The sequence below is a fragment of the Dipodomys spectabilis genome, unplaced genomic scaffold (assembly GCF_019054845.1).
Source record: "Dipodomys spectabilis isolate Male_0828 unplaced genomic scaffold, ASM1905484v1 ptg000213l, whole genome shotgun sequence".
NCBI classification, from domain to species: domain Eukaryota; kingdom Metazoa; phylum Chordata; class Mammalia; order Rodentia; family Heteromyidae; genus Dipodomys; species Dipodomys spectabilis.
Window position 1 is genome coordinate 1,370,639 of NW_024870890.1, and position 17,463 is coordinate 1,388,101.

At 36.3% G+C, this 17,463-nt stretch overlaps 1 protein-coding gene across 2 annotated transcripts in view; it reads right to left on the reverse strand.

Annotated features, from left to right (window-relative positions):
• Khdrbs2 (KH RNA binding domain containing, signal transduction associated 2) overlaps positions 1–17,463 on the reverse strand; it is a 281,691-nt gene that overhangs the window by 176,153 nt on the left and 88,075 nt on the right. For both annotated transcript variants that reach the window (XR_006150186.1, XM_042696953.1), the window contains exon 3: positions 17,185–17,301. Coding sequence is in view for 1 of the 2 variants with exons in the window: in XM_042696953.1 (XP_042552887.1) it covers positions 17,185–17,301 (117 nt within the window). In the remaining variant the exon portion in view is untranslated. The remainder of the gene's footprint in view (positions 1–17,184; positions 17,302–17,463) is intronic.

The following is a 17,463-nucleotide window of genomic DNA, read 5'->3' on the forward strand; positions in this document are numbered from 1 at the left end:
CCCATATGCTCTTGATGTGTTCTGGAGCTGTGAGGACTGAGAAGAGGCAGGTTACCTCTAGCTGCCAGGTTGGAAGGGACTTGAACTGGTTGTAGACTATCCGCTAAATTCTCTCAGCCTGTGGTTTAAAAAAATATCTTCACAGTACAAAAAGCTACATGAGACACAACATGCCTCCAGTTGACTCAATCTTCCTCCCTCCTAATCAGAAAGTGCCTGAGAGATGTAAGAGTTGCTTCTAACTTCCTATAAGCTTCTAGTTTGCCACCAGGCAGCTTCTTGAGGTCATTTTTACCTCATCTCTGATGTCAGGGCCAGAGTGCTACCCCCATGACTTCCAGGGTCCAGGCTTCTCACCAGCACTAACTGTGATCTGACACAGCGGCGTGCCTTATACACGTTGTCTCGGCTGAGCCTTTTAATACAGCCATGAGGTCTGGGCCCTGCTCTGCCTAACATCAGACACCTCCACCAGTGTGGCACAATGCCACTGCTCCACGAACACCAGGGTACTAGTTCATCAAAGGCCACAGACATAGCTAGAGACATTACAGTGTTGGGCAAAAACCGGAGCAGGAGGGAAGAGTAGAATATTTCCCATCACACTCACTTCCTGGGTTGCAAGTCTCACTACATTGCTTTGGCTGAGTACAAAATTAAGTGATTGTTTAGTGAAATTTGAGTGACACTGATGATTGCTATTTCTATAACCACGTGACTGAAATGGGAGGAAATGTGTGAAATATGTGGTCATTGCAAGTAAGTTTTAATAAAGTATTACTTCACCAGCTGGCTTTCAGATGTATGCCTATGCTAAATGAGTTCCTGCACATTTTTCCTAATTTCAATAAGTTCATTTCACAGAAGTTTGATTAGAATCAATTATGCTCGTAAATAATGGATAAATGTGCTGGCAGATCTTCATGTCCTCCCTAGGGTAGAAAAAGAACACTTGTTTTCTTTCAGATTTTTTAAATTTGATCTTTTAATTGAGGTTTTAAGTTTTGTCATAGGAACTTTGCAATCTGTCAACATTCCAGTTCTAAGGTGTTCTGTAAGCAAATGAGATTTGTTACATAGAAGTCTAGACTGAACGAACTGCACTGATCCCTCCTGAACATTAAATAACATTAGCCAGACGAAAGTAGTAAGACATCAAAAAGAAAAAATATAATTTAATTCATATAGCTATGAATGAGTTAAAATATAATTTACAATGTGCAATTCAAATAATTTTACTGTCATAAACACTAATTAAAAAGTTCCTCATTCTTAAATAACATATAACATTTCACTTGGGTTATAAAATTATTTTCTGAACTGAAAAATTTAGATTTTTAACATCTATTCATAAAATATTTTGACTGTAATTGTTTTGACAGCTGTCTATATAATTGTCATATAATCAGTGAATTGAATTAATCAGATTATAATTAAAACAATGAGAATCCAATTTCATTTACAAAAAACCTTAATGATATCTGAAATCTAGTCTATTTAACTTTACCAACTAAGATATCTGACAAGGCAAAAATGTATCAAAGGAAGGCTAAAGATATTTACAGTAAGAAACCATAATCATTAGATGGACTTAAGGGTGGGCAGGGTTGACTATTTAATGCAGGTTTTACTTTGTATATTATGAAGCCATACTATTTTGTGCATACACTTGAATTTACCTTTGATGAATTTATTCTCCTAATGTTAAAAATGGCTACTTATATACTTGACAACACTTGTATCTGAAACATAAATTATCTGATAATGTAGTAACATTTATATGAATGGTATTAGCACATCTTCTCATTTTCTTTCATTTTGTTTTATGGAGACAGGGTCTCAGTAGGTTCTGCAGGTACCATAGAACTCACTACATAACCCAAGCTGGACTTGAGCTCAAGTCATTCTGTCCTTGATCTCCAGGGTACAAGGATTACAGGAATGAATATGACACCTGCCACACTGCTTTACTTTCAATCATTTGTGTGTTGTGTTTAGAGTGTGTTTCTTGTAGGTACAACTAAATCTTGTGTGTGAATCCAATCTGGTAATCTGTTTTTAATTTAAATTTTCTAAACATATGATTAAATTGTTTCACCTTGTTTACATTTGTTCTATCTGTATCCTTTTTACTATTTGCTCTCCATTCTTCCCCCATTTTGATTATTTGCATATATTTTTGCCTTTTATCTCCTTGGACCAACTTCTATAATTTTAGCCAATATTCCCTCCCATTTGGAATGCTATTTTATGACAAATCATATCTGATTTCCACAAAACTATTTTCAATCTGCATTCAAATTTTTAACTCATTCCTTAAATATTATAGTGATTGAATCCAAATCAATATACACAATCAGGAGAAAATTTATAGTAGACAAAATATAATGCATACAGTAGCAGATGGAGGGCCATACTGCATTTACCTGGGGAAAAGCTTACTTTCTTCACCAATTCTAGTCACTGCACTGTAACAATTTACTTCAGTGTCTATCTAGATCTCTGAACCTCTTGTTTTTTAGTCCTATGTCAGTAGTGTCTATAAAGATGACAAGTGCCACTTCAAATAAAGACATAAATACCTCATTTGCACAGGAGATATTTGAAAGTATAGTACAGGGTCTGAAGATTTGGACAACTGTGAACAGGAAGTTTGTTTACTAATTGGATAATCATTACCATAAGGCTAAGAACCCTCATGTTGCTTTGTTTTCTACAAGCCTCTCACTACACTCAGGAGCGCTCTGGTTTACCTACCAGAGGTGGGGGCAGGAACGGGGAAACTTATCTCACAGGGGAAGGAGGCCCAGGGACCAACGCCTAATTTGTCTAATTTGCTCACAATCTCCCCCCGTTCTCAATCATATTTTAACTGAAGTTTACCCTAATTTTTCTGGGAAAAATCTTTCTATAATCTTTCTATAACAACTTCAAGCTTGTATTTCTGAATAAAATTTTGTGACTGTTACAGGATAATAGTTACAAATTTTATATCAAACTTCTCACTGATATCAAAACAAAGTAACCTACGAATCAAGTCTGTGAGTTTTGTGAAAAGCTAAGGCTAAAAAGAACACAAGAAAAATACACAGTTTTACCATTATGATGTAGCCATAAACAATAGCATAGAACGGTTGATCATTTTTAACATTCACAGAATTGAAATGTCTTTAGCATATAGAAATCAGCATGATTCTGACAGGGTAATGGTTCAAAACAAGAGCACTCTGCTACTTGACAATCAAAAGTTAGCTGTCCAAGATGTCATCATACATCTAGTGCTATAGGCATCTATATGTTGAAGGTTAAATATGAGGGTAAACCAACAGAATTATAAGAGGGATGAGGATCACACATTCGTCAATGCCTTCAGGAGTCATTTGAGTTAGACACGAATTGGATGCTGACAGAATAGACAACATTAGAACCTGGCAAGGGAAACAATTTTGTCAGCTGGTAAAAGGAAACTAGGAAGATAAATCTAGGGAAAAATTAAAGGACATCTGGAAAAGAAAGATATGTTCCACAGAAGAGAAGTTATTTCATATGCTTGATCAGGGATTAGGAAAATTCTTGCTCCAATTTTAGGTTCTACGTTAGAAAATGATTTCACTTCCTGAGACAGAGGCGGTTAACAGTCACTGCTTCCTGGAGGTCAAGGGAGCTAGGGTGGCCAGCCCATTGGTCTAAACGCCACGGTTCAGCTAGCGAATGTGTTCATGTCCTGACATTCCCATTTTTCAGCAGTCACAATCTGATACAAACTTACAGTACTAAAATTTTCAAAGAATTATTTGTATGTTATATCCATAAAATTAATATAAAAATTACAACTATTATTTACATTTTGCTTTTATTTTCATTTTAAAAACTTCCACAGAATTTGTTTTGCTACTGTTCTCTGTATCTTGATAAGTTTATGATCTTCCTCTTTGGGTTAATGTTTAAAGATCTAATTATTTTCCTTCTTTGTTCCTCCCTTTCTCTTTCCTTCCCTCCATCTGTCTCTCCAACTCTCTTTCCCACTCTCCCCTATACTCTACACTAGTTTGTATTATTTTTGTAACTAGTTTTTTTCAAATGCAAAAATGAATATTGGTTATTTCTCTAAGGTTTCTAGAGTTGCCTGTATGTAAAGCACTAACAAAAACTTTCAAATGAAGCAAATACACGATTCTTCCACATGATACACTGTTATGTGAACTTTTTTTACACTTTGTTTACAGTGTGAATGAAGCTGGGGTATATTTGTAATCTGAGTAATTTGAGAATGGTTGATAAAATCACTTTCCTTAAAATTACTAGCATATAGGAAAGTTCAATCTGTAAATGAAAATGCAAACCGTACTATAACTTTAAAGCATCTTTGTAGAAATGTGTACTAAGTGATTGTTTTCTGAAGGGATATGGTGATATTCTACAACCAAAGCAATTGATTGAACATTGCTATTCTATCCAACAAATATAAAATATTCATATAAATGTATATAATACTAATTAATATATTATTGTGAATTTTGAAACATTTTTCACAAAAAAATGAACAGAATTTATAATTTTACTTCACAAAGTAAATATTAAGGGACCATCTCCTCTGACTCAAGGTCTGTATAACTGACTGAATATAGATGCAAAAATCTGTCTTTCCTATAAATCATACCTTCAAATTACAAAATAAGCATTATTTAATTATCAACACCTAAATTTGCTTGGAGAATAGACATTTCGGAATTTTCTTTTTAACATCATTTTTCCATTCAATTGATAAGCATATGCTTTGAGCTTACCTAATTATATCATATAATTATACAAATATGTATTAATAAATTGGTAGTATAAATTTAAAATTATTTACTACAGATAAATGTTGAAGGCAAAAATACATTATGAGGGGCTGGGAAAGTGGCTCAGTGTACAGTGCTTGCCTTGCATGCCTGAGGCCCTGGGTTCGATTCCTCAGCACCACATAAGCAAAAAGAAAAAAGCCATAAGTGGTGCTGTGGCTCAAGTGGTAGAGCGTTAGCCTTGAGCTGAAGAGCTGAGGGACAGCGCCCAGGCCCAGAGTTCAGGCCCCACGACCGGACCCACCCCCCCAAAAAAATACATGATAAACTAATTTATAACCTATTAGTCTTTCTAAATGAGAGATCATTAATCTTTATTGGTGATATTATCAACAAAATGACTTTGGTTAAATTCTGATTTGAATTGTTAATCAAGGAATCTAATTTCTTTGGGCTCTAAAAAATTGCTCCGTGAGCTTTATTTTGCTGCCATTCTATTCCATTGTAATCCTGTAATTTAATGCAATATAGATACTCCCACTATTTTGGTAGTACTAAATTTCTTGAAACACTAACCTATTCAAGTATATTAAAAGTATTTATCATGATTGATTATTCATGAGTACCAATAACACACCAAACAGAAATCTGGAATACATAATTGCTACAAATAATTCAGGATAATCTATTTCCATTAGTCTTCTTATAAACAGCCAGAATAGCCACTAAACTTAAGAGTAAACTGAAAGCTTATTTTTCATAAAACTTCAAGTGCTAAAATGCAGGCATGTCCTAGCTGTACCTATAGGAATATGTAACTCTAATGAGTGCTAATTTTCTTTTGAATTGTGCCGCATTATTAGACATACAGTGATGATTCTGACGTTCAGTTTTGGTAGATGCTTACTGAGTTTCCCAGCCAGTGTCAGTCTGACAATGCCTCTAATTCTTCTAAAACTGAGGTGGTGATGGTGATTTTCATAAGTCTTAAGAGTATCAGTTTTCTATTCTCCCTTTATCTCAATCTCTATATTCTCAAACTTAATATTAACATTTTTGTGAACTTCATATCCCTAATTTTTTTAGACTTCTTGACGGGAACTTTGAAATCATTGGTATCTTTCTATCTCTTCAAAAAGAGGTGATAATCGTGATGATGGTGAGGAACCTTAAATTAAAAGTTGTTCTTTAGCTTATTTTTCAGGAAAAAAAATGCTGCCATCTATATCATTTTCAAAGAACTAGCTTAAGTTTCTTAAGTATATATAAAAATCTCTTATGTGTATTTTTTTGGGGGGGGTCCGGTCGTGGGGCCTGAACTCTGGGCCTGGGCGCTGTCCCTCAGCTCTTCAGCTCAAGGCTAGCGCTCTACCACTTGAGCCACAGTACCACTTCGGGCTTTTTTCTTTTTGCTTATGTGGTGCTGAGGAATCAAACCCAGGGCCTCATGCATGTAAGGCAAGCACTCTACCACTGAGCTACCTTCCCAGCCCCATCTTACGTGTATTTTTGAAAGAACAAACTTATCAGATATAAAAATATTTTAACATGAGTAAATACCAAGTCTGTATTTGTTTACCCAATTTGTATGCTTTTTCTTTATTATCAGGATCAAAATTAGAAACAGATGTGGTACTTAGTACAGGCACTTGCTACATGTCTTACTTTTGTGGTGGTACTCTGTCTCTTATTTTGTCACATTCTTTATTAAAGAAAACAGCAAGACAACACTCTGACATGTCGCGATTGACTTTTATCATTTTCTTCCCACTCTTGTTCATCTAGAAATTATTAATTAAATAATTAAAATCAAAACAATCGTCTTAAAGTCAGATTCTAATTTTAGCAAGGACTTTTCATACATGGTGAGCTGAGACAATTGGTACCCTTCCGCTCACTGGAATCACTGTCTCTTACACGCCAGTCAGTGTTTGAACGCTGGGATCTGAGTGGAGAACACAGACGTCTCCATCTCTGCTGTGCCGGGGTGTGATGGGCATCTGTGCCTCTCGCTTCCATGACACATGGCAGGCTTTCCTCCGATTTCCCCACTTGGCACGTGGCTCAGGAAAGGCAAGGCGAGCCTGTCACATCTACCCCAAGGGATTTTCAGTCTTCCAAAGCCACTGCTGATCGCCTGGCATGTACAAGTGTATTTGCTTCTTCAGGAGGGGCTTTGTAAGGGTGTCTTGTATGCACAAGATTTTTTAAGTCTATTACTAATACTTTTTGGTTTTCCTAGGTACATGGTGAGCACTTTACACATGTATTGTCATTTGCTTTTTGTTACTGTTGCTCCAAGAAGTTTTTATTTCCAGATTGCTTTTAACCCCAACCTCACCCCAAGAATTCCTATTGTACATGTAGTACATATATTACTGGCACTTAAAAAGTGAATACCTAGTTTGAAACTACGTAACTCAGTAAAAAATAGGCCACTAAATGCTTTTTCTTCTTATATGAATAAAGAGGACAGAATTAGAATACATTAGTTTCTGTAGAAATTATGTAATAAGAAACATCATTAAAGTATGTAAAATCATATGAAATACAATCTTTATTCATTAATGCCAATTGTACTCTTTATTAAAGTAATCAGAGAATTTTGGAGGCTAGTGTGTGAATCTATTCCTTAGTGAGAACATGTTGGTCTTTGTTCTTTGACACAGAGCAACTACTAAGACCCTCACAACTTCTAAGTGATACAAACAATGCAGAAGGAAAGGCCATTTTTTGTTACTTATTAAAATCTCCTTTAACTACATAGAAGCTTATGTTATTGCTTGCTCGAGCAAATAAATTAGGAAAATCACACTGAAAAGGTTAATATTCTAATTTCAACTAATCAATTTGGTTATTATAAAATGCCTGTTGTCCACATCTGCAATCAGATCTGTCTTAAGATAGCCACACTGCCCACAACACCAAGGCAGAATGAATTTTGATTTTTTTCTTCAATTTTGAAATTTCTTTATCCAACATACCCTTAGAATTCTGCCCTATTTTAGGTAAACATCAGCAATGATGAAATGTTTATATGCATGTGAGTTTAGACAAACACTGAGTAAGACAAGCCCTGAAAATTTAAATGTGGTCATAAATTATCTTGGGATTCTCTGAAGTATGGGCTTTATTATAGGTACTCTGGATAGCATTTACTCAAAAGTAATTTTTCTAATATGTACTTATTAACATTAAAATAGAAAAATCATAACCATATTTTAGTAACAGATACTATTAAATAGAAGGAGTACAACAACATAACTTTTTTTAGAGGTTGGGGTCAAAATTAACTTGAGCGATTGACACACATTGCTTGACATTTAGGGGATGGAAATTGTTTTGTTTTGTTTTTAATTTAGGCCTTCTAACAACTTTTTAGATATGTTCAATTTAGCCATCTTTGCCTAGGAATTGAACAACATGTATAAAATATTTTCTGCCCAGGGGCTGGAGAGGTGGCTCAGTGGTAGAGCGCTTGCCTTGCATGCATGAGGCCCTGGGTTCGATTCCCCAGCACCACATAAGCAAAAAGAAAAAAAGCCGGAAGTGGCACTGTGGCTCAAGTGGTAGAGCACTAGCCTTGAGCTAAAAGAGCTGAGGGACAGCGCCCAGGCTCAGAGTTCAGGCCCCATGACCGGACCCCCCAAAAAAAAAATATTTTCTGCCTGAATAAGCTAAGCCTACCATCTATTATATTGTCAAAGAAAGTTCTGAAGAAGTATTGTTATAAGGAAGCAAAGCTATGTATAGGATTAATTTTTAATTCCCATACAGCAGGTTACAGAAGACAAACATCTCTTCATTAATTACTAAGTATGTCTACCTCTCCTTGAATAGCTGAGTGGTTCATCTATATTCAGTTCCATTACCAAGGCATGAAGACAAAGATCAAATCTAAGCTGCACAGATAAAACAGAAGTGAATACGGCACATTAATAGACCTGTGGATTTTCATAATGAATTCGTCTCCAAGATTTTCACAAGAAAAGTAAGTACACAAAATGCTAATCTCACAGACATTGATAAAATCCTTAGCATTATATGCACATATTACATTTTATTTTTAAATGAATGTGCATCTCTGCTAAAAAAAATCATGACAGAAAACAGTTATTCTTAAATATTCTCATCTGAAATAAGCCCTCTACCTTCCCTTAGAGGTAAAAACCCCTTGGAGTCTCCTTACAAAGACTTTCATGGAAGTTAATGATCAAAGTTTAATTTTAGAGTAGAGAAAGAAAGTGAGAATGGACTTCTTTGGTGCAGCCACCAGGCTCAACTAAACTGTGAAAGTTGAGAAAAAGGAAATCTGCTTTCACATCAGATGTGAGGGAGGAGATGCAGACCTACAGGGCTACCACTCCTGTGTACCAGGAAAGAGACAGGCTCCGGCAGCATCTGCCAGAGCCTGATGTAATTCACTGTGAGCACTCCCTGGGAACCATATGATTTTATAAAGTGTTAATCCCAGAGTGTACAATTCTTCAGAGAAGGTTACATTTTCCTCTTGGTTATAGACCTGGAAAACGTCACAGCTAATTACATGGAAATATTAGACACTTGGTGAATCAATTTGGTAGAACTAACTTGGTGCAGATGGCTTCATTTATCTAATAAATCTATTCTTGGAGAAATCAGAATTCCAGTTTAATCCTGGATCCTAGGCATCCCTAGTAAGGGCAAAACTGGAAAAAAGATCTCCAAAATATTAGAAATGAGTATTTAAGGTATTAAAAAACCCATAATGAACAATGAGTCTTCCCTAGAAATAATACATGTTACTAATGTCAACCAAACATATTCTCATTATCCTGGCATTTTTTTCTCCTCACTCTTCGTGAACTCACCACACAGAAAACAACTAAAGTGATCTCAGTAATTTCACTAGGGTAAGAAGTTGGTGATTTCTCTGATGTTCTCTGCAGTATAAGTAACAATAGCTAGAAAACAGCGCTCTCAATTTTTCAATGGAAGTTCTAAAAGCCCAAAGAAATGTTCAATTGTTTGTGACAACTCTACTCAATTAAGGAATGGTTCCAGTATTTGTGGCTGAGGTAAGTAGCCTGCTATTCAACTCCCCTTCATCTGACTTGTAAAGGACAAATGAATAAGGAGACAACTGGACACTAATCCCAATAGACACTGAAGATAACGAAATTCAGAAGCCCAAGTAGTGCAGATGAAGCATGTCAGCTGGGCACAGGACTTTCCTCCAGAGTCCCTGCTGAGCCCGAACAAGCTGCCCCATTTCTCTTAAACACATAAGGATAAACACAGCCACAGTCCTTTTGTAGAAGGCTTTCCTGGAGGATAGTCACTACAGAGGACAAGAGACTGAGGCGGGACACGGAGGTGACTGGAAAATGGAACAGGACACAGTCAGATGAGGGAACGTGGTGTGGTGGGGAGACAGCAGCCGGCAGCAGCACACTATGTATCTACCAAGAACATGAAAACAGAAGCTTGGGCCGGGCTGGCTCACCGTAATGATCCAGCAACAGAAACATTCGATCAACAGATACTGTATATAAGCAAGGAAATACCGCAGTGTGCTCATAACTATGCACAATTAAAATTTTAAGGGCACTGAAATATTAACTACTTTGATCTATCATTATATACTGTATCCACTCACAGAGTTATCTTGGATGCACACTACATCACAGAAATATGTGCAATCTATAATAATAACTTAAAATCCCCTAGGATAAATATCATTATTGTTAAAATTTTAGTTGGCTATTCCAACTTGGTGAGACATTAAAATTACTCACAAACTTAAAATGTATATTCAATTATGCAATGACAAAATAAACCATTTAAAAACCTTTTCTTTTGGGCTGGGAAGGTGGCTCAGTGATAGAGTGCTTGCCTTGCGTGCATGAGGCCCTTGGTTTGATTCCCCAGGCACCACATAAGCAAAAAGAAAAAAAGCTGGAAGTGGTGCTGTGGCTCAAGTGGTAGAGCACTAGCCTTGAGCTGAAGAGCTGAGGGACAGTGCCCAGGCCCAGAGTTCAGGCCCCACGACCGGACCCAAAAAAACCCAAAAAAAAAAAAAAACCCACCTTTTCTTTTTCCTGCTAGACTGATGATATCCTCACATGGGTCTACCATTTTGCTACCAAGTTTTGGACAAAGCAGAGATAAGGTCCAATGTAAAAAAACCGAAGCAAATTAATATTTTAAAGACCAAGTATGTGACACTGAACTTCACAAGTTACATATGCTTTGAATTTATTCACCATAGAACTAGAAGGATTTTGTGAACAATTAAAGCTTGCTATTAAAGAAAATGATGGTTACTGCCCATATGAAGCACTGCAGGTTAAGATACGAGTGTGGTACTGATAACACAAAGTACACTGATGTATGAATATATGCCCTGAAACTGCACAGCCATAAAACTCTGCTTCCACACTCTTCCCAATTTACGTAACTAAGAAATATAAGTGTACAAATACATTGCAAGGAATCTTGATGCTTTGTGTATTGTATGAATTAATCTCTCTCTCTCTCTATTTCACCAATAAGAAAAGTAAGAAGTAACTAAATGACATAAGAAGCAGTTAATACTCTCAGTAAAAAGGCATATGATTATTTTCTGGGTCAGAACAAATATTTGATCATCTTTACTGTTCAAGGAGAGAGCTAAAAAAAGGCTACTGAAATATTGGGCTAGGGTAGTGCGGTACAGTCTATTTTCCTCCTAGGATTCTTCTAGATTTTTTAGTAAACGCTGAGCCCTTAAGTTGTAATAAAGTTAAGCCAGGGTTACAGGGAAACGAGAACTACTTCCCTAACTAACCTCCAGTCTCGTGGCGTTAAACCAGACATTAAAAAGCAGAGAGACTTTGAGCCAGCTTTATGACTACACTTTTTATCATAAAGATGCTGTACAGAGGGATTACAGTTAACATGAGTAAGGTAATGCGTACATTTCTTGTTGAACATTGTTACCCACTCTTTTGTTTACTCCCACTATCCCTACCCTCCTCCCCCCTCCCCCCACCTTCTCCCAAGGCTGTAAAGTTCATTTCTGACACAGTGTCTTGTGAGTATCATTGTTGCAATGGGGCTGCCTGTATCCTTCTTCGAGCATTCTGCCATTCCCCTTCACTTCCCCAAATCACATAAATGTATATACAAGATGGAGGGTACCGGATTCAAAGACAGAGATTGCTAGGGATAAACCAATGGAAAAAGAAAAATGAAACTGAACAAGAAAGAACTAGATACAGTACATTGGCAACAACAAGGTCAACAACCAAAAATACAAAAAGAAAAAGAAAAGACTGTTTCCGTGTCTTGGAGTTCATTTCAATTAGCATCATTTTGTATGGTCATATGTACACAGCTATTGAGCTATTACGAGTCTCTGCACAGGACTACCCTAGGCATATACTATGTTTTTTTGGGTCTGGCTTATTTCACTTAATATGATTTTTAACTAGAACTTCTTCATGTCTTCTCTTCTATCAAGAATTCTAAAATCTTTGAATTTCCTCTTTTGGAAGTTTCTTCCCTTATTGCAAATTTAAGATAAAACTTTGGCATATACTTTACTAATTTAGCAGTAGAGTCAAATTCACAGTAAGATGTGAGTCAACAAAGAGGGAAAAATCAATTATCCAAGTGTGTGCATGGGTGCACATGCATGTGCACACACACACACACACACACACACACACACACACACACACACACACACACACACACACACACAGCAAAACCAGTCACCCCCCACATGCACACGCACAGCAAAACAACCCCAACTTTCAGGGCTGCAATGTTTGCCATTCGATAATAACTATTTGGAGAATTGGTAACAATGTGGGAAATAATTTAATATCTTATATAAAGTAGTGGTAATGAGTTCTAGTTACCTATCACTGCATAACTAACCACATTAAAGTATTCTAGTTCTGATTTTTAAATGCTGAATTTCGAGAAATGTCCGTTATCCTGTGTCTTTAGTGGTTTAATGAACAAAACAGCCCTGCCCCCTTCTTAGGAATCGGGTGCAGCAAAGCTGAGGGGCAAGGGACAGCGAAGGGCAAGGCACCACACAGTAAGTAGCATTTTAACACCTTTTCTTCATTTAAGCTATGGCTTACCACTAGGATATCAGATCCCTGAAAAATTTCTAATAGCAGGTGTTAATTACAATGATTAAAATGCATTTAATTGTGACTAAAATTAAACTAGAACAAAAAAAAATTAATGACTTAGGATAATACATAGTTCTTTAAAAACCCTCCCTCCTCTTTCTTCCTTTCTAACAGTCTTTGGTGGGTTTCACATATGGGGTGAATTTGATCAAAGTACACTGTGTGCTTCAAATATCACTGCAACGATGCCTTTATACAATTAATTTATGCTAATAAAAATTTAAAAGATAATATATCTTTGATTCATAATACATAAAACATTGCTACGGTCATTGAAGCCCATGAAAAAAAAACTAAGCCTGGATAGGTTTATAGCTTTCATTTATATTTTCTTCCTAAAGTGAAAGAACGACAAATTACTCATACCTGAAAAGGACAAAAATTTGAACATGAAAATTTTAGTTCACAAATACGATCAAGTATTTTACTCTCCAATTCATATTCTTCATTTAGCTTATAATTATTTGATCACTCACAGCCAAATACATAATGTTTTGAAATTATGTACTGATACAACATTAAAACTTGGGTTTCATTGTGTGCACCTGAAAGATGTTTACGTAATACCATATTGCTTATTTATTGTGCTATTTCTCAGGCAGAACCTTTTAATCTGATGTACCAACCTTTTAGAATTCAGGCAAGAGAAACAGAGGAAAGCAGTTGAGTAAAACAAAAATAAAAATCCATCAATATGTCATTTATATATTTCTTTGTCCTTCATAAACTTGAGTGACATTTCAGCAAATTTTGCATATTTTGCTGTCTCAGTGCTAATGAGCTTGGACTCTCTTCTGCAGAAGAGAAGTTGAGAGTAAACGTTGTTGATCTTCTGTGCACTTTATTAGGGGTACAGCTACAATGAATGACAGAATGCCTGGGCTCCTAGTTTCCTAGGATTATAAAGTGCTTTGGTGTTCTGGCTATTAAAGAGTTGAAAGAGGAGTCTACAAATGCAATCACTGGTGATTGACAGGCACCGAGCGTGGCGCTGTCCCTTCAGGATTTGAGAGACTAGGAGAACTTTTGATGTTGGGCAGAGCCCAGCAGCCAAATGAGAGGAGGATGGATGGTGTGGGGCTCCCATCCAACTGCTCACCAGGCAGCCACTTCTCTTTGAAGGTTTCTAGTTGATGAAAATCAACCTTGCCATGAAATCAGAAAGGACTTACTAAAGGAGACATCACCAAATACAGAAGATATATTATAAAATAGAAACCGAATGTTATTAGCACATCAAAGACAGAAAGGTTTGCCTTGAGAATTATCGCATGTTTTCAAAGAAGCTACCCCACACTGCGCTTTCTACATATGGTCACTAGCACCCTTTAGTAGTGCATTCCCTAAGTTCAACCAACCCTATTAACTGAAATGCCAGCAGGTCTTTCGCTACCATCTCATTACGATAGCCACTTGTGACCTCTGGAAGGACAGCGGTAAGTCAGTGGGTAAGGAATTTGCTCTCAGGTGCTCTTGCTCCCCATTCTCGCTTGGCATGTACTCTTATAGTGGAGTGCACCCAGTTCCCTGAAGGCTGGACACAAGGTATAGCTACTGAAGCTGCAACTCTGTGGTTATTTACAACCAACTGACCATGTGAATATGTAGGGCTTAGTCCTGAAAGTAATTTCTGAACTGTTAGTCAGTTTCTTAAGGAGCTTTAAAATAGTGCACATACTATGCAGTTTACTTTCTTTATTTTATTGTAAAGGTGTTATACAGAGGGGTTGCAGTTACACAAGAAAGGTAATAAGTACATTTCTTGTCATGCATTTTACTTCCTATATTTCACCAAGAATATCTTTTAGCTTCAAAATCTGAAATTTTTTCTGGATGGCTTTAGATAGTATGTCAGCTCATCCCTTGCGGGGGGGGGGGGGGGGGGGGTGTCTAACCAATGTGAAAGGAACCCTGATCCTATGTAGGCTTTTGCAGTTGGGGTTACTTGTATGCTACATTTTATTTTGGTTTGGATTTTGTTTCCTTTCTTTGCATAAATACTTGTTTTGATAGGTATAATTAAAGAAAAAGGTAAGTTTCCCAATTATTACCTATTAGAACTAGTCTCTGTTTATTATTATTATTATTATTGTCATCTATTCATTTGATAAACCTTAAAGTATCCTATTTTTCTACCAGTGGGTTAGAAGGAATACCAGATATAAGTGAATAAACGTTAAAGATTCTGTAATTCCCAATCCAAATGATAAGCCGTTCCCTACTTTTAAAGAAAATGTTAGATTTAATTAAACAGTACATATAATTTGATCACAAGCTTTAAGAAGGCTGAGTCATGTTATCATGCTGAATCTGCTCCTAAGCAGATAGCTGAAATGGAATGAAACAATCTGTATCTATTGCTGAACAAAGGTGAGGTTGATAAATTTGTTATTTTCTAAAGAGTTGTCTGATTAAAGGAGATTGTTATCCCAAGCACACAAGTAGAACCATAGAATACTGCAAGTATGATGACTGGATAAAATGTAACAAACACTTGCTGTTGATCGTTTCTACTTCCAGTCAAATCCAATACATTTTTAATAAACACTGCTCATTTTTGCATCTTTATACAATCAGGCCAACTTGAGAAGAGAGATGGACAGGTATTGAAAGTATCAAAGATCAATGATAATAGAAGGATTTGACCAATCAAGAAATTCAAAGAAAACGCCAAGGAAAACAGTAAATAAGCATGAAAACCCATGGAACACCTTCAAAAGACCAAAGCTATGAAGTGGGGAAAGGGAAAGGAGGTATAAAACCAAATCTATGAATGATGGGTATAAAAGGAGGAGGAGAGATACTAGATGAAGGGATATAAAAGATATTGAGCAAAATAATAGCAGAAAAAAATCCACAATGTTGAGACAGAGGTGTCTAAGTCAGGGGTCTTTCAAAATATCAAACAGGCAATATCAGAATAGAAACACCATAAAATATACTTTAAAAACTGAATATACATACACACACACACACACACACAAAGCAAAAAACAAATTTAAAAGCTACAAGAAAAAAGCAATGAGTCACAAATAAATTAAAACTCAGAAGAATAACAACAAATACTTCAACAGAAGCTCTAAAAGCAAAGCGGCTTATAATGATATCTTCCAACCATAAAAGAAGGGTCACATAGTTAACATCCTCAGCACCGCTGTCCTTCATAAGCATGAAGGAGAAATAAAAATCTTCCATGTTAAACAAACGTAAAGGAATTCATTATCACTAAGAAAGATACTTAAAGGAATCCTATAGGTAGAATAGAAAGCTAAACAGAATAGGAAACTAAATGCCACCAAGAAAATATAGGAGAGAATAAATCCAACTGACAAGTATATTATCAAAAGAGGAATCAAAATGAAGCAAATAACACAAAAAAAAAACAAAAAGTGACAGCAAATATTATTCTCTTTTTTATATTAATACTGAATATCAGTGTTCTCAGGGGATAGTTGTTTTTCTTAAACGTTGTATTCTGACACAAAGTAATCACTATTGCTCTATAAAACAGTAAATCATGTAAAACTTTTCCAGGTGCTGGTGGCTCATGCCTATAATCCTTGCTACTCAGGAGGCTGAGATCTGAGGACCATGGTTCAAAGCCAGACCAGGCAGAAAAGTCTGTGAGACTTTTATTTCCAATAAACCACTCAGAAAAAGACAGAAGTGGTGCTATGGCTCAGGTAGTAGAGGGCTAACCTTGAGCAAAAGAAGCCAGGGACAGCACCCAATCCCTGAGTTCAAGCCCCAGAACTGACACACAAAAATGAAAACTATACTTTATATATTTCTTAGTTTATTGTGAGTTGTTCAGTATCACTGAAACAAGTCAAGAATAACCAAGTTTGGTTTTTTTAGATCTGTGGATAAGTGTCTGAAATTACTTTACATAACAGGATCAAAAAGAAATATGCAGAGAGATTAAAAAGAATGATATAATTCATGCAATTAGATGATACAACTAAAGAAAGAAATAGCATCCAGCTATAGCATTAAAGAAAATGAGCGAGCACAGATGTACAGAACCATAGCATAGAGGGTCTGAAAGTAAAGAGTTTGATACCAACCTACAGAACAGACTACACAGAATCACAATGTAGAATACATGATGGGAAGTGACTGATTCTATCATGACCGAGAGGACACCAAAACAGCAACAGGACGGTCTCGGAACAGGCTGGACCTGACCCCTCCAGAATGTGGTAAAGATCAAGTTCAAAGTTCAGTACCTTTGCTTTATCTCTCATTGATCCTTTTCCCAGAATAGACATTTTAGCACCTGTTTCTTCCTGTAGCCTCTTCAAGGAGTTTCCTCTTGGTCCAAGCAATTTCCCCACAAAATTGAACTAGGAAACAAAACCAACAAATGTCTGATTAACTATAATAAAAATGTGTTTTGTACCAAGAATAGTTGAAGATTTATTAGGTTTTCTTCAACTTTTCCATTTAGAAGACTTATTCCATAAATACCAAGACATCCATGCAAGTATTTCAGATCTTCAATCCAA